The sequence below is a fragment of the Denticeps clupeoides genome, chromosome 17 (genome assembly GCF_900700375.1).
Source record: "Denticeps clupeoides chromosome 17, fDenClu1.1, whole genome shotgun sequence".
Lineage (NCBI taxonomy): Eukaryota > Metazoa > Chordata > Actinopteri > Clupeiformes > Denticipitidae > Denticeps > Denticeps clupeoides.
Window position 1 is genome coordinate 3,775,980 of NC_041723.1, and position 18,008 is coordinate 3,793,987.

Here is an 18,008-nt window from a genome sequence, read left to right on the forward strand (position 1 = left end):
TCTTAAACCTTGACATGCTGTGTAATGTTATACAGCATTATTTAACTTTGGAGATCCAGTTTAGATCCTTCCAACAATGTAATAATCTGTGTAATCCCATGTAAAAATAAAATAGAATTTTATTTGTCACGTACAGTCATACACAGTATGATATGCAGTGAAATGCTATAGACAACTGTATGGCAAATACTGCAAGTATTCAAGTGGAACCAAAATGCAAATATTGCAAACATAACCAAATATTATGTTTGTAAACATAAAATATGTGTAATGGAATAATGGATTCTGCACCTGTCCAAATCAAAATATAAGCATTAGTTAAATGTTTAACAGATCAAAATCTCATATCAGTGTAATCAAATCCGCCAATCACAAGTCACCTGAAGTCACATGACCAAACAAAATGTCCGCCCCCTGCACGGTAACGGAGCCACGGAACAGACGCCAAGCTGAACAGCCAAATCTCGTCTCTTTGTTATTAATGTCTTGAAGAAGTTGACTGACTGACTGACTGATTGTAAGAGGTATTTTTTTAATTCAACACCATGACCTCGATCATGCTCGACTGGTTCAGAAAATGTATCGACTTCCTGGTTCTGTATCGTTGAATCGTGATTGGTTCACGATACGTTTAATTTGTCAACGCATGTTTTTTTTATAGAGTTTTTACTGATTAATAATAACCATGGCAGCAAGGACGGCGCTGGTTTATGACGAGGAGATGACCCGATACAAGCTCCTCTGGGTGGAGTAAGTTCCCACGAACCCGTGGTGAAGCACACGCCGCCACCCGTTTCCGCCCCAGCTCACGCCCGTCCGTCGGTCTCTCTGTGTCTCAGTCCGGCCTGTAAAGTCGAGGTGCCTGAGCGCCTCACGGTCAGCTATGCCGCCCTGAAGGCCCGGGGCCTGGCCGCCCGCTGTGTGGCGCTGCCTGTCCGCGGGGCCACCGACGAGGACGTCCTGCTGGTGCACAGGCAAGTTCCTCACGCGTATTATCCGCCTCGGCCGCCACTTCCACTCGCTCACTGCTGCCGTGTTAAACAGTGAGGAGTATCTGGAGGCGGTGAAGCAGACGCCCCACATGGACCTGGAAGGTCTGATGAAGTTCACGCAGCAGTACGGCGACGTGTACTTCCATCCGGTGAGAGCTTTAGTGCCTGTGTTCTCAAACTGTAGTTCTCGGACGCCCCCTAGTGGTTGGCTTGCAGTGTTGATAATATCAACAACTGTTGTGTGTTTAAAGGTCCGACCTGGAATTTGTGCCATTGACCATGCTTTTTCCACCCAGAGAACAGCCCTCCCCCAAAACATAATCTCCATCTATCATCATGACCTCCAAACATGCAAAGCATTGCAGTGGCTCAGTGATCGGATGTAAAATGTATTTTTTTTAAATAAGGAACCAGTGGGTTAATAAAGAAAATTCTGGAAAAATGTCAACATTGAGGTGGTAGTAGTCTAGTTGGTAACATACTCGCCTATGAACCAGAAGACCCGGGTTCAAATCTTGATTACTACCATTGTGTCCCTAAGCAAGACACTTAACCCTAAGTTGCTCCAGGGGGGGGACTGTTCCCTGTAACTACTGATCGTAAGTCGCTCTGGATAAGGGTGTCTGCTACATGCTGTAAATGTAAATGGTTTGTGAATGGTGTTGATGATGCCATTTCTGCAAATGCCCCCTCAACTTCAATAGACCGCTCTCCTCCTCATCCCGCCTCTCTCCTCCTCATTAGCATTTAAAGCCACAGACACTGAAACGGCGCGTCCTGGGAAATCTCATTGATGCTGAAACAGTGTAAACATTTCAAGATGAAATATCTGCGACCTGCCGCTTTGCTGAACTTGAACCTTTCTCTGCTTATCACCTGACTGCAGAACATCTACCACTGTGCCACGCTAGCAATTGGAGCCACGCTCCAGTTGGTGGATAGTGTGATGACTGGGAAGGTGAGGAATGGAATGGCTTTGGTCCGGTGAGTGTTCTGGAAATATACACTTCATGTTTAAGGTCTTTTAGAAATGTTCTCAGTGTTAATAGATAATCGTTGTTGATATATGATTTAGGCAGCTGTGTGTTACATTTTATTGCTCATATTTAAAAAAAAAGCCCCCCAGGACACCATAGCCAGCGGAGTGCTGCGAATGGTTTCTGTGTTTTCAACAACGTCGCCATCGCCGCTCTCTATGCCAAGAAGCACTATGATGTTAAACGGTGAGAAGACTACATTTCCATGCCTGCCATACTTTTAAAGAAGCCATTTCTGGGGACACTGATCAGTCGTTCTTGTCTGTAGGGTGTTGATAGTGGACTGGGACATCCATCATGGGCAGGGCGTGCAGTATTGTTTTGAGGAGGACCCGAGGTGCGTGCATTTCTTGTAGAACTTCCATGTCCACGTTTAAGAGGTTTAATTAAGTCTTCATACCTTTTCCTTCAGCGTTCTGTATTTCTCCTGGCACCGCTATGAGCACCAGAGCTTCTGGCCTAATCTCCAGGAATCTGACTATGACACTGTTGGGAAAGGGAAGGGACTTGGCTTCAACATCAACCTGCCATGGAATAAGGTAGAGGATTCTACCGTTACTGTGACGTTGTAGACTCTAGGAAGGTATAGGCTGAAGTTGTTCATTTTTTTTTTTTTGATAGGTGGGAATGAACAACAGTGATTACCTCTCTGCCTTCTTCCATGTCCTGCTGCCTGTGGCTTACGAGGTCTGGTTAACACACCACAGTCCGAGAATTTGAAAGCCTCGTCCTCACACTGACGTTGATCTCATTTCTGCTGTTTCAGTTCAGCCCTGACCTGGTCTTCGTCTCAGCAGGCTTTGACTCGGCTATTGGCGACCCAGAGGTCTGACCCCCATCTTCACCTCTAGGATTTGAATTGTGTAACTTGGTGTCCCTTCACTGTGCGATACCAAAAATGATCTACTGGTTCTTGCTTCAAGGGTCACATGTGTGCCACTCCAGATGTCTTCGCTCATCTCACACACCTCCTGATGTCTCTGGCAGGTGGAAAGCTGTGTGCTGTCCTAGAGGTGAGCTCTGGTAATGTTAAAAAATGTTAAATCTACTTTTTTCTTTTGTAATGACGATGTACCTGTTTGTGTGTGTTTTCAATGTTATTAGGGTGGGTACAACTTGACGTCACTTCCTCAGTCAGTGTGCCAGACCGTGCAGACACTTCTAGGAGATCCTACCCCTGAAATGAGCGGGTTGGACCGTCCATGTCTGAGGTGCTCTCAGGTTAACAGTTCCAGGCTTCTAATCCCATTTCTGACCACTAGAGGGAAGCACACACTATCGTAGAACCCAATAACCCTCATTATTTTCAGAAAAATCGAAATTCTCGTGAAATTTGCCAATGCTTAAGGACATAATACCTTTTTGTGTTAAATAACTACATGATTGTGTCCATGCAACAGGATATTTTAAAATCCATAAAATCTGTCTGCAGTGCTCTGGAGTCTATTCAGAATGTGAGGGCGGCTCACCATCAATACTGGTCCTGCTTCAGACACACAGGTGCAATTTCGTAATACCCATATCTGCTCCTGAAATGGCATACAGGTGTCCACTATAGAAACCCATGCTCAGTAGATGGGAGTAACGCGAGAACCTGCGCTTTCATAGCTGTGGTTCCAGTCAGAGAGCCCAGCACCAAACGCTGCAGGTCGGAGGGTGGAGAGGATGGAGGGGAGAAGCGGGAGGAAGGGGAGGCTGAAGATAAACCCGAGGATCTGGTCTGGCCTGAGCCCCTGTCCCGTCCGGCTCCTGCGGTGAGGACAGCAGTAGCGTTCCTTCCCGGTGTGCGGTCCTCTGTTCCGCAAGGCTGCCAACGTCTCGAGGAAACTTCACCGGCATCAGCTGCAATATCCGAGGAACTCCGGTAGAAATCTGTCTTTTATCCATACATTGTCCCCATTTTATATTCACGGCACATCACTTTTTTTATGTTACAGCCTTATTCCAAAATGGATTCAATATTTTTTTGCCCCTTAGAATTCTACACACAAAACCCCATAACGTTTTCTTTACTATTCATTTAATTTAGTAAAAATAAAAAACTCCGAATGCACAGGTACAACTATTCACAGCCTTTGCCATGAAGCTCAAAACTGAGCTCAGATGCCTCTTGTTACCCCTGATCATCCTTGAGATGTTTCTGCAGCTTAGATGGTGTCCACCTGTGGAAAAAACTGTTTTGGAAAGGCACACCCATGTCTATATAAGGTCCCACAGTTAACCGTTCACGTTGGAGCACAAACCAAGCATGAGGTCAAAGGAATTTTCTGTAGACTTCTGAGGCACAAACCTGAGGAAGCCTTCTGTTGATCTGAAGGTCCCAATGAGCACAATGGCCCACATCATCCGTAATCTGAATAAGTCTGTAACATTACAAAATGTGGAAAAAGTGATGTGCGGTATTGTTTATGTTTTTTTTTTTTTTTGTATTATCTTCAGGGACCAGCTTGCTAAAGATGTAAAGGATGAGAAGATTCTGCAGTGTCTCACAAACGTTCTCTCGCTGTTAGACAAAGTTGAGAAAAAAGAGGTGAGTTCATCAGTAACAAACATCCCATTTACTATTTACAATAATAACGCTCAGTTTTGTCCCTGGTAAGCGAACTCAATGGCAAAGGTTTAAAAGAGGGAGAAAAAAAGTCCTTGAATAAAGACGGGAAGAAAAGTAAGGCGTCTTCTCAGCGTTTTTGCTTGGATTTGTGTCTGTTCTGCTCGTATGGATTAGTCATGTGGTTAATAATGCTGGGGGAGGCTGAAACAGGCTGGAAAAAAAAAAACTGCGGTGACCTTTCTTTAGGTACGCAACGGCCTGGCTGTGGTTTCAGATGTGTCCCTGGCCGCGACCTTTGCTCTCCGTCACGCCTTATCCTCCACTGCCCATCGGTACACAACTTGTACATCGGTCAGTTTCATCGTAGCGTTATGTCTGTGGCTGCATTCGTGTCAATGCATGGGATCTGGTTTTCAGAGTTCTGCTCGTTCTTGTGGGAGACGCGGAGCCGCCGGCGGACTCAGGGGATGGGTCTGTATTCAACTGTTCCTTCAGTCTTCTCTCTCACTGTGTGGACATGAGGACTCTGAGACATTTATTTATTTAAAAATGAAACTTTTTGTGTTTTTTTTTTTTTTTTTTTTTTCCTCTCTCCTTCCCCCAGGCGGGTATTTTTGGTTCAGTTCTGCAGTAAAGAGCCAGAGGGCCAGAAATCCCTCTACTATCTCCCAGTGTGTCTGAAGAAAGTAGGTCTGAAGTCTTTTTTTATATAAATATAATATGAGATGTTTAAATATTTCAGCTTTCTGGAGAAATCCTTGCTCATATTCTGAGACTTTTTTTGGAGCCAAAAGAAACCGACCTGGCTTTCTTCTAGTATTTTTGTGTAATTCTGTCTGGTTTCTCAGGGCCCTGCTGGACGCTGTGGGTTTGTTCATGCAGTCCTGGGCCTGGTCCTGCCACTGGCATATCAGTACAGTCCAGGACTGGTCTTGGTGGCACTGGCTGAGGGCAGCGGTGTGGATGTGGCAGCGTGGGCACAGCTCACCAGCCTGCTGCAGGGCGTGGCACAAGGACGCATGCTAACACTGATGCAGGTGGGGCCGATGGCCGCACCCATAATAACTGCTGGCCGCCTGTAGCGGCGCAGAGTTCTTGACAACCGCACGTTTTTTCCGTCTCAGGGCTGCGAGGAGGACACCCTGAGGGCCACAGCCGCCTCCCTGATGGGGGAACCTACCTCTGCTCTGGGACCCACGGGGACCCTCATACCTGAGGATGCTCGTGTGCTAGAGAGAGAGCGGAAACGACTGCAGGGACGGTGGGGACTGCTGCAGACAGCAGGTAGCGACCTGCCGCACTCACTATACACTCAACGGAAATGAATTGAACCATGACCCATACTTATGTGTGTTTCTGTCAACAGTTGCAGCTCAAGACAAGAACTGATGAAAAATGTGTACATGATTCTGGATTTTATACCTTTCATACTGTCTTTTTTTTTTTTTTTTTTTTATAATGTCACTGATTTGTAACAATGAATAAATAATAAAATAAAGGACCATGTCTCTGTTCATAATGATGATAACTAATGATTTTTCTGAGCATTTCAAAGCAAAAATATGGCAGTTTGGAGACCTTTTCTATTATGGTGCGTGTTGTGGAATGCTTCCTGTGTTTATCACTGTACATACTGTCATTTTACATGCAGTGACTACTGAGAGAATGCAGAATATGACTGGCTGCCTGCATAAATGACTTAATTACTTCTGAAGCTTTTTTTATACAGTTTATGATATGAGCAATGATTAGGGTGAAAAAAGATGTTAATAAAACAGACCCACTGTAATAATATACAATGTATTAAATCGTTTGTTTATTTATTTCTTAATCCTACACACAGTTTTGAAATGAAAGGGTTTCTGTTGCACCAACCTACAGGGATTTGAATCCTTCACGTCAATTACTAGCCTGTAATAAACGTCTCCAGGAACAGAACTGGGAATCCGGGTCCTGGGTGGGCGGGGCTTCCAAACAGGCCACGCCCCTTTCCACAGAACCACCGCGTTCCATTCGAACAAGCCCGCAGCTTCTGGGTTAAATCCCACCCCGACATCCCACCGTCGATGGGCGCTGTGGCGCATCTCGGCGGCTCCCGCCCGGGAGAAGGGAGCAGAAGCTGCGGCTGGCGGTCGGCATGTCCGCGGCTCCGGGCAGGGCGAAGAAGGACGAGTCGTTCCTGGGCAGACTGGGCGGGACGCTGGTGCGCAAGAAGAAGGCCAGGGAAGGTAGACCGGTCTCCGCCTTTTTGTCTGGTTCTGCTACTGTCCATGGTGCTGCAGTCTTTATTGTCCCCGGTCATTGCGAATCTGCGAACAAAACCAGTGGATGGTGCTTAAATGGATCTTTCATTAACAGTCACAATACACAAAGTTCCAGGAAAATTCATAATTGTACCATAATCATAATTGTAGGGTTTGGTTTATTTTAGATCGTTAGAAAGTTTGGTAAAGCATTCCACACGTCCTGGTACAACAAACAGGACTAGATAAGAGGCAAGGTTATTACTATATATACCACTTAAGAGGATTACGGGGCAGATGAAATCCTTTACTATTTTAGGTCCCCCAGAACGCCCCCCCTTCACACCACTGTTCTGTGTGAACAGCTGCTGCCTTTGTGTGTGTTTCACCACAAGTGTGAACCGGGGTGTAAAAAATAGCTTTCGAGCGGCGGAAAAGAAGCGGTAAGTAATGAGTCCCCAGATAAGCTGGGAGGAAGTGTGTGTGTGTGTGTGTGTGTGTGTGTGTGAGTGTGTGTGTGTGTATGTATGTCGCCGGGGCCCAGCGGGCCGCCGATAACTGAACGTGTCCGGGCACAAAGTCACTGTCTTTGTCATTTTGACACTACTCAGTACTCAGCTGACCTCCAGTGTCACAGTAAGGCTCTGACCTTCAGCTTGAACAAAAGTAAGTGTTTAGTTCTTTTCCCAGAATTTAATGATGGAATCGATAGATGTCTTATCGCATCATGTAATATATAAATATTCCACACCCACACTGTAAAAAGTGATCAATAATTAGTATAATTTGTACTACTGCAATGTTACTGAATATAAGTAATATCGGAATATACTGTATTGACTGGTATATAAACTGGTATTATACATAGAATTATAGCAAATACTTTCTATACAGAATTATTGTTATAATTTGAATTTTGTATTCATGCATTTGCGTATCATTGAAGAATGACATTTACATTTATGGCATTTGGCAGACGCCCTTATCCAGAGCGACTTACAACGTGCTTTCAAGTTACCATCGATGAAGAGATCAATTCCGGTTCACTAGGACCCCAACTATGAATACATCTATTTAATTCACTCTGTTGTAGATTCTGTACACAAAGTTCGACAATAAGAAAATTACAATTTAATCTAAATATTCTTTAAAGAGGTCTTGAGCTGTCGTTTGAAGGTGCTCAGTGACTGAGCTGTTCTGACCTCGAGGGGAAGTTCATTCCACCACCGAGGGGCCAAGACGGAGAAGAGTCTAGATGAGTGTCTTCCTTTTACCTTCAGAGATGGAGGGACCAGGCGAGCAGTACTGGAGGCTCGGATTAAACGAGGTGCAGTGTGAGGTGTAATAAGGGCTGTGAGGTAGGATGGTGCTGCTCCATGTTTGGCTTTGTAGGCCAGCATCAGTATTTTGAACCTGATGCGTGCAGCTACTGGGAGCCAGTGGAGGGAACGTAGCAGAGGGGTGGTGTGGGAGAATTTGGGACGGTTGAAGATCAGTCGTGCTGCTGCATTTTGTATTAGTTGTAGAGGTCAGATGGTACATAGTGGTAGACCAGCTAGAAGGGAGTTACAGTAGTCCAGTCGTGAGATTACTAGGGACTGAACCAGTAGTTGGGTGGCCTGGGTTGACAGATAAGGGCGGATTCGTCTGATATTGTAGAGAAGGAATCTACATGAGCGGGAAAGGTTGCTGATGTGAGTTGAGAAGGAGAGTTGGTTGTCTATTGTTACTCCAAGGTTGCGGGCTGTTGCAGAAGGAGAGAGCTGCGAGTTGTCCAGGTAAATAGCAAGATCCTGATGTGGTGAAGAATCTGCTGGAATGAATATTAGTTCAGTTTTGGTGGGATTGAGTTGGAGGTGATGGGCTGCCATCCAAGACGAGATGTCTGTTAGACATTCAGAGATTTTGGAAGCAGCATGAAGATCAGAGGGAGGAAAGGAGAAGACGAGTTGTGTGTCATCAGCATAGCAGTGGTAGGATAATCCATGTGAGGAAATGACCTCACCAAGTGATCTCGTGTAGAGGGAGAAAAGGAGAGGACCTAGCACTGAGCCTTGAGGGACACCAGTGGAGAGTCTACGTGAGGTAGAGGTGGATCCTTTCCAAGTCACTTGGTAAGATCGCTCATCAAGGTAGGAAGCAAACCACTGCCATGCTGAGCCCCGAATTCCAAGCCTCTTCAGGATTGACAAGAGAGTCTTGTGGTTAACGGTGTCAAATGCAGCAGATAGGTCGAGGAGAATAAGAACTGATGACAGTTTTGCCAATCTTGCTGCATGTAGCTGCTCGGTAACCGCCAAAAGGGCAGTCTCGGTGGAATGAGCTGTTCTGAAGCCAGACTGGTTAGGATCCAGGAGGTTGTTCTGTGATAAATGGAGTGATAGCTGGTTGTAGACACAGCGCTCAAGGATTTTGGATAGAAATGAGAGGAGGGAAACTGGTCTGTAATTGTTAATGTCTGTAGGGTCAGCAGTGGGTTTCTTTAGGATTGGAAGAACCCTGGCTGTTTTGAAGGCGGATGGTACGTGGCCAGATGAGATTGAGCTGTTTACGATATAAGAAATGAAAGGGATGAGGTCAGGGGAGATAGTTTGAAACATTGCAGAAGGTATTGGATCTAGTGGACAGGTGGTTGGGTTGCCTGTGGATATAATCTGAATGATTTCATCAGATGTGATCTTAGAAAATTGATTTAGAGTAGTTGTCAAATTTTCAGAAGGAAGAGTAGGATTAGTGGTGGAGAATGTCTCACAGATTTTTTCAATCTTCCCTGTGAAGAAGTTGGCAAAATCATCAGCTGTTCATGAAGTTGGGGCAAGGGGAGTCGGAGGGTTGAGTAGGGATAAGAAGATGTTGTGGAGTTTTTGAGGGTTGTGGGCAGAGGCTTCTAGTTTTGCTTTGTAGAAAGCAGTTTTAGCAGCAGTGAGGTTAGTAGAAAATTTGCGCAGAAGATTCTGGTAATCCAGTAGGTCTGAGTCAAGTTGAGATTTCTTGTATTTTCTCTCCGCTGCTCGAAGAACTCTTCGATTGCTACGCAATGTATCGGAGAGCCAGGGCGCAGGGGGAGAAGTCCTTTTGGGTTTAGTTGATATAGGACAGAGTTGATCAATGGAAAGGGAAAGTGAGGTGAGGAGAGAGTTAGTAGCGGTCTCTAGTGGTAAGGAGAGGAATGAGTCAGAGGTTGGGAGATGTGAAAGAATGCAGGAAGATACAGATGAAGGTGAGACAGTGTGAAGGTTTTGTCTAATGAAGGATGGACGGGGGACAGTTGTGGATCCTGTAGGTACAGTGAGTGTAAAGGTCAGGAAGTGGTGGTCAGAGATGTGAAGGGGAGTGGAAGAAAGGTCAGAAGTTGGAGAAGGACGACTGAAGACCAGGTCCAAGACATTCCCTCCTTTGTGTGTGGGAGAGATGTTGATGTTGGTCAAGGAAAAAGAGTGGAGAAGGGGAAGAAGGCAGGATGATTGGAGCTGGGCTGATGGAAGGTTGAAGTCACCAAGGATAGTTAGGGGGGAATGAAAATAAACAAAGATTCTATGGGATGAATATGCCTTGTTGGGTTCTCCGTAGCCAAGGTTAGAGGTCAAGAGAGAGTAATCTTGGTGGAGAGGATGCATCAGGCGCTCTGTTACCAGCTGCAGTTCACAGCCCAGCCTCTGAATGAATGAATGAATGAATGAATGAATGGTCAGCTTGATGAACTCCTTTTTTTCCCTCATAAACAAGAACTATAAGTTAGCTGGTAGTCAACAAGTTCTAACACTGGAAACAATTCCGCTTCCAGAATTCCAGAAGAAGCAAATATCATTAACTGAGGTCACTACACACCCAGTCCATAAATAGCTACTGCTTCACACACACACACACACACACACACACACACACACACACACACACACACACACATATTAGTCACCTATATCCAAAACATCTCGTAGCATCTTGTAGCTTGTCAGACAAAGTATTGTCAACCAAGGCAGTGGGAAGTATAGGTCTCATATCTGTAACTTGTTGGGGTGTGATCAGCTGAGCAGAACCCTTGGGAGATGTGAGGCGTGGCCTCTGCAGTCAGACGTGAACACAGCTTCCCAGGATGGCTGCTGAGGTTCTTGCCAGTAGATTTATGCCACCGATCTGAAGAGGAGAGGTCTGATTGGTCCATTCAGCAGTGCCGATCTTTTTAGATCATATATATATATATGTGTGTGTGTATTTGGTGATTCAGCGAGTCCCCAATGCAGCAGCATTTAAATTGAAGTGCCGTAGTTCTGATTTAGTAAACACATTTCCAGTAGGGTGTAGTCTGCGTCCCTCCGTACCTGAGGTGGGTGCGGGGGGGGAGACGTACCTCCGCCCGGTTCCACGGCTCCTCTTCCTCCGCTCTGCTCTGTAACAGGAGATCTCAGGCTGGGGGGACATGAGGGGGTTGTGGCTGAGACAGAAATAACACGTGATGACGCTGGTACCACCACACGCGCACACACACACACGCACACGCCGTATTTTAGTGGGCCGCGGTCAGTCGGCGTGCGGAGCTGCAGGGTTGTGGACATGGCCGGCCTGCTGTGTGGGACGAAGCGAAAGAAACAAGGTAGAGTGGCAGGGTGCTGGGAAGACGCCGCTGATGCATGTGGGACTCTTTGGCTCCAGGATATATGGGATGCAGTCCTGGGGTGTGCGTTCTGATTGTTATCTGATATACAATTTAAATTGCGGAAGTGGAAGGGGAAATTTATGCTGTTATTATAATAATAATTATTATTATTGTTGTATTAATGTCTGTTGCTGGCAATGTGGTGCTTAGGGCTCCTCAGCAGCAGCCATATCCCTATAATGCACTCTGAGCAGTGCTGCAGTCTCGCAGGAAGGCCAGTAATTATGAAGGAAATGCTGATGTTGGCTGAGATTTGTCACGGTGGGATTAACATCTGGACTCGCCGCACATCGGCGAGGAAGTAGATGTGTTCCGGTTCTAATGCCTCCTGTCTGCCTTCGAATCTGAATTTGGATCTCCGGGCGGCGCTGGGATATTTTGAGTTGGTGGATATTTAGGGCTTTACTGCATGGCAGATTCCTTCACATAGTCTCAGTTCCTCATATCTGTGAGGTCACAAGTCACAGAGTGATGGCAATCTGTCTGGGTGGTGCTGCCCATGCAACTGTGATCTCCGGCGTGTGACTAACTCTGTGGGAGGGCGGGTGTGTCTCCGAAGTCCTGGGTGGAGAGTTATGGTCCCTGGAGGAAATGGAGAGTTGGGAGGAGTCATGGTTTTTTGTGAAGATGTTCCACACTACTGCCTGATTACACCAGAGATGCTGTGCATAGTCAGTAAGAAAATAAAAGAAAAGGAGTGTGGAGTTAGGAAGTTTCAAAAACTGATGGTCCATCTACATCTTTATCATTGTCACTGCACAATTTATCATTAGACATCATAATAAAAGCAGCATGTCATATAAAGATGGATCTCCACCACCTGGCGTGTTTGATAACTGTTGGTGAAGAACATCCTCCCGGACAAGAGTGTCAGCTTATTTTTAAATATTAATGTAGATTTGGTGTAATTTTAATGCAAATAGTCTAGTGTTCATATGGCACAATTAGACATTGTTAGAATTTTCAGCAATAAAAGCCTTCAGATCGACAGAAGAGATGCACAGAAGAACATCTAGTTCTTTACTTTTTCCCATTTTGTTAGTCACATGAATGAATGAATGAATGAATGAATGAACGAATGAATGGCAAAGTCACATGAATGAATGAATGGCAGCTAAATAAAGGAACAGAAAGTATTTAAATCAAATTGAACCCAACATTACAATAGATAAAACTGTACATCATTTAACAAATTTACTAAGTGCTCTTTAGGTGACCATCACCATTCTTCACCTAGTTTCTTTACTCAGTTGATTGACAGCCGTTAAAAGCACAAGGTTATTTAGATAAAATGTCACCTGAGCTCCTCATTAAAAAAAATTACTCCATAATAAGACGAGTGTCATATCCTTACATGATGTTGTGGTGTTTTTGAACAGTGAGCGACCTTCAGGAAGAAGGCAAGAATGCCATCATCGCCTCCCTCCAGCCCTCCAGTGCAGAACTCCTCCCAGAGGACATGTTGCTTGGTAACCAGTCCTCTCACCATCAATCAGCCTCAACCAATCAGCCACCCTCCTGCCAGCTTCACTGGATTTATCCCAGCACAGAGGAGCATGATTCATTTGGACGTTTTCTGTGTAAAAGCCCAGGCCACGGCTGGACAGTTGAATTTTTAACCTGTACAAACCGCACTACCAAGGCCCCGTTTTCATTGGTTGAGAGGGTGGGGTGGCGTTGATGTCACAGAGGGATGGGAATTTGTGTGACATCCTATAACATTTCTTCCCTGTTGGCTCTCACACAGAGGAGAATGCAGAAAGGACCATGCTGGACCCCACCTCACGGGACAACCCGAAGTTTAAAGAGCTTCAGAGGGTACGTGCCAAATTCCCCATCGCGTGCCAAACACCGATGACCATAAACTGAAAATCTTTCAGGGATGTAAAGACGACCAGATGATGAGGTGCACATCCTTATGCTTCCTGCCAGTCTTGGAGGGGCGTGAGAAGGAGTTTGGGGGGCAGATGTAGGCCCGACTGGATGAAAGGTGGACGGGTGGTGGAATCAGTATCACGATCCAGCATGTGGTTGCAGGTTCTGATCGACTGGATCAATAATGAACTGGAGGAGGAGCGAATCATTGTGAAAGACCTGGAGGAGGATCTCTATGATGGACAGGTGCTGCAGAAGTTATTTGGTATGTTAACCGCTAACTCTACACTGAAAAAAGTAGCTGTTGTTTGTTTAATTAGTAGGTAAAAAAATGATTATTTTGCTCCTTTTTATGCTTATAATATTATATAATATAATAATTTATGCTTAATGCTACTGAAAACAGGTTTGTGTGGTTTATTTACATTACGCCAATGCTGAAATATTAGGTGTGACTGTGTTTTCTTTTTTCAGTGCAGCACAGATTATAGCACTGGTTAAATAACCTCGTACCTGTGTTGACAGAGAAGCTGTCTGGGCGGAAGCTGAACGTGGCCGAGGTGACACAGTCAGAGATTGGGCAGAAACAGAAGCTCCAGACGGTGCTGGAGGCTGTGAATGAGATGCTCAGGCCTCAGGGCTGGTCCGTCGAATGGGGAGTGGATTGTGAGTCTTGACACTTACACACACACACACACACACACACACACACACACACACACACGCCCTCACTGTTGAACACACACCTTCCAATTATTCCACCGTGCCCTTTCCGTTCTGTCAACCTTACTAACAGTAACAGTGCAGCATCACAAGCCACCTTTCCTGTACAGACTTGCACAAAACTAAAGCAATATGTTCGAAATGAAATAAGTCATTCCAGGAATTTCTATCAATTTTTCCTGGGATTTTTCTATTGGAGCAATTATTTCTAATAGATGGTGATACAGAAGGTGATACAGGCTAAAAGTCCCTTCAGAGCGATAGTTGATCTGATAGTCTGGGAGGTTATAGTCTGACGCTGAGCGATGTATTTTTTGTATGTATATCTTTATTGTATATCATATGACATCTAAATGCAAAAAAAAGTGTGTGTGTGTGTTCGTTTGTTTTTTGCATATTTTCTATTTACAATTTGAACTATTATAAAATGAATGGAAACACAACTACTGGCTGACAAAGATGTCATTGGCCGAGCCAGCGGTTTTAGTCATATTAGCTTATGCTACACATACATGATGTAAGAACACACACACACACACACACATGCATACATATGTCTTACTTGGGTTTACATACACTACCACACATACACATTATGTAAATGTTCACCATCTAAAATTCCTATTTACATAGGTGATGCGCACTCTGCACAGGCCCCATGTACACTGCCAGTCAAAAGTCTGTGGCTGTTATGGACACTAAGATGGAGGCCATTTAGAATCCAATGCAAAAAAAACATATTTTGTATTTTTTGTAGCAGGAGAAAGCTAAGTGTCTTTGATGAGTCGCTCTTTTTATCGTCATGGCTGCTTTGTTCACTATTATCATCATCACAAGCAGTTATCATCATTTTTGTTGTTTTGTAAAAAAAATGGAAGTAATCTTTAATCTTGAAAAAGACCCATAAATTGCGTTGTGTAGTTGTGTCCAAATTTTTGGCCGGTCGTGTAGTTTATTATGTGTATAATCAGTGTTATTCTTGTTTTAGCAATTCACTCAAAGAGCCTGGTCGCAATTGTGTATCTGCTGGTGGCGCTGGCCATGCATTTCCAGGCTCCTATCAGACTCCCGGAGCATGTGTCTGTGCAGGTGGTGGTGGTCCGGGTAAGGAAATAACATTTAGAACTTTCAATGGAGGAACCACACCACAGCAAAGAAGGTTGTATGAAATGACTGCAAGTGTACTTTAAACAGAAACGAGAGGGCATGCTGCAGACGTCGCATGTGAGCAAGGAACTGACGACCACAACAGAGTAAGGACCAAAATCCACAGCGCCATCTAGTGGTGGGGAAATTTGTGGGTTTTCATGGCTGAAGTGAATATTATGCACATTCACATGCAATGTTTGGGTCTTTTTCAGGATGATGATTGGGAGATTTGGTGAGTAAAACCTTTTTTTTCCTAGATATGCATTCATATGTGTCTTTGTTGTATTTTTGTGTATATAAGATTTGATTTATATTGAATATTGTCGTTGTTTTGATACTGTTGTGCTTGAGAGACACCATTGGCCGGAATCAAATTCCTTGTATGTGTTCACTCACATACCTGGCCAATAAACACGATTCTGATTCATCAGCAGGATGAATTCTGAACTAATCCACGCATGCTGAAAAGAATGACTGAGCTTCATGTGTCATTTCAGAGAGAGATGCTTTCGACACGTTGCTGGATCACGCACCAGACAAGCTGAACGTGGTGAAGACGGTAAGGACACTTGGCAACTTGATCATAGTTGGAATGGCACTACAGCTAAGAGCTGACTATTCTTTATCTTCCATGCATCGACAAAAAATATATTTTCTCTACGTCCGTCAGTCGCTCATTACCTTCGTGAACAAACACCTGAACAAACTGAACCTGGAGGTGACAGAGCTGGAGTCTCAGGTGACGAGCAAAGTCAAAAAAAGAAGAATCTTGTTCAATCATTCATTCAGTCATCCATTCATTTCACTTTTTCTATTGTGATGTCGCTGTTGTCCAGTTTGCGGACGGTGTGTATCTGGTCTTGCTGATGGGGCTTCTTGAGGACTACTTTGTTCCTCTCTACAACTTCTACCTTACCCCAGAGAGCTTCGAGCAGAAGGTGAGCGCCGTGGTTCTGCTCCTCTGCTATCCCTGGTCTATTTATGCTTCTCAGGCCAATCGTAATTTCACTCTATCCAGTCATTTGAATACTCGGTGAACATAGAACCCGTTCTCATTATGTTCCTTAAGAATGCTGGAACACAGGACCTCAGAAATATATGGAAAACTAACAAAATGTGTCTAAAAATGTTTCCCTGTCTCTCATCAGGTGCACAACGTCGCTTTTGCCTTTGAGCTGATGCAGGATGGGGGCATAAAGAAGCCCAAAGCTCGCCCTGAAGGTAAAGACCTGTACTCCCACGGTCATCCAGCAGGTGGCGCCATTGCCTTACCCTCTTTCTTCAGTCAGCAGGACTAATGCACACAGGTGCTAGAAAGGCCTGGAAGAATCCGAAACGGACATGAAAATAAAGAAAATAAGTGCACCCTCAGCCGCTTTTACGGGGTAAAAGACCTTTGTAAGGTCTGATATGGTGGGGGTATTTCCTATTCCTAAACAGGTGAAGCACTCTTTATGGCACTTCCTGCTTTACCGGTGCAGGAGATCTGCAGTAATAAATTTGGCACAAACCATAACCATAAATGACGCTTCTCAAGTGCAGTGAACAAGAAGTGTATAGACAAAGATCATTTTCAGAAGTCGGACATTTCTGAATTGTAAAATCCTTTTGTAATTGTTGTTTTAAAAATATATTAATAAGGTACTGGGATACTGTATTTCAGATTTTAATGTAATTAATATATTATGTATAATTATAACTATTTTTCAGATTTGTTGGATAATAGTTAAAGCAAGTAATATGTATTAACAGAATGCACTTTTTATTTGTGTTGCAGATGTTGTGAACCTAAACTTGAAGTCCACGCTGAGGGTCTTGTACAACCTCTTCACCAACTACAAGAACTCTGAGTAAGAAGTGGTCTGGAGCGGTGGATCGCCAGGTCAGGCGGCGGAGGGACATCAGGATTACCTTCTTGTTGTCGGGGAGACCAGAGGGGAAGCCGGATCACCTGAAGAATATATTTTATGCAAATTGTTTTATGCAAATGGTCCCTTCGGCTTGGGATGCCTGCCATGGAGTGTTATGACCTCAAAACACTCAGCAGAATTACAACAGTCATTATTTAAAATATAAAATCTAACTTTTTTTTTCACATGCTGACCTTACATCATGCACGTCGGTTTTCGACTGCCTTGAGATACGGATCAACAGATAACTGGACCCGTCTGACATTATAACTATTATTAATTATCACTAACTACTCTGCTTATTGCCATGTTCTAAGTGCCATCCAGGCAGGCATGTGTTATGTCATTGTTAATGGATACCTGCAGTGTTAGATTTCATTATGTCCCGATCACATGATGATCAATATGATGATATGCCGACACTATTGTAATTTCTTTCGTTAATAGGACACTAAAAATGTTCATGTCAAGAGATATATAGCGACCACCTGGGTGCTGTGTGTGTGTGTGTGTGTGTGTATACAGAGCGACCACCTGAGTGTAAAACACAAATCTGTGTCTGCGTAATAAATGTAAGTTTGCTTGTTATCTTGGCGAATTAAACAGCTGCCAGTGTCTGTCTGGGCGTCTCTAATGGCAAAAGAATGAATAAATAAATCTTGTAAACCAGCCAGAGTTGTTTATTTCCACCGAACAAGCTGCCTTGTGTTTTCTTGGCCACTGAGAGGCTGCAGAGCGAATGTAATTCCCACGGCTTAAGTTTAGATTTCAAGTATGAACACTGTTTATTTTAAGGCTTTGTCTAGCATTTAGAATAGCGGCCGCTTATTTCCCTGGTTACCATGGTTACGCTCTACCCAAATTACTGTGAGCT

General features: G+C 44.4%; 2 protein-coding genes across 5 annotated transcripts; both read left to right on the plus strand.

The window, feature by feature from the left end:
• The first annotated feature begins 397 nt into the window (after positions 1-397).
• On the plus strand, positions 398-6,383 carry hdac10 (histone deacetylase 10). 2 transcript variants are annotated; one of them, XM_028958354.1, is made up of 21 exons: positions 398-524; positions 662-750; positions 840-974; positions 1,045-1,141; positions 1,879-1,976; positions 2,111-2,215; positions 2,298-2,366; positions 2,442-2,568; positions 2,651-2,716; positions 2,796-2,855; positions 2,953-3,042; positions 3,134-3,240; positions 3,462-3,529; positions 3,638-3,893; positions 4,469-4,559; positions 4,827-4,912; positions 4,998-5,051; positions 5,185-5,266; positions 5,429-5,617; positions 5,705-5,864; positions 5,947-6,383. In XM_028958354.1, the coding sequence occupies exons 2-21, from the start codon at positions 686-688 to the stop codon at positions 5,967-5,969; spliced, it is 2,028 nt and encodes a 675-aa protein (XP_028814187.1). In that variant the 5' UTR covers positions 398-524; positions 662-685; the 3' UTR covers positions 5,970-6,383. The 2 variants fall into 2 exon arrangements, with proteins under 2 accessions (XP_028814187.1, XP_028814188.1); XM_028958355.1 differs by having other exon boundaries at positions 398-517.
• Positions 6,384-6,560: 177 nt separating this feature from the next.
• parvb (parvin, beta) lies at positions 6,561-17,803 on the plus strand. 3 transcript variants are annotated; one of them, XM_028958739.1, is made up of 13 exons: positions 6,561-6,808; positions 12,857-12,946; positions 13,225-13,295; positions 13,515-13,617; positions 13,878-14,018; positions 15,064-15,179; positions 15,270-15,328; positions 15,437-15,456; positions 15,722-15,783; positions 15,895-15,963; positions 16,061-16,162; positions 16,373-16,445; positions 17,002-17,803. In XM_028958739.1, exons 1-13 carry the CDS (start codon positions 6,718-6,720, stop codon positions 17,076-17,078), a joined length of 1,074 nt encoding a protein of 357 aa, XP_028814572.1. In that variant the 5' UTR covers positions 6,561-6,717; the 3' UTR covers positions 17,079-17,803. The 3 variants fall into 3 exon arrangements, with proteins under 3 accessions (XP_028814572.1, XP_028814574.1, XP_028814573.1); XM_028958741.1 differs by lacking the exon at positions 6,561-6,808 and adding an exon at positions 6,819-7,266; XM_028958740.1 differs by lacking the exon at positions 6,561-6,808 and adding an exon at positions 10,240-11,414.
• Positions 17,804-18,008: the final 205 nt, after the last annotated feature.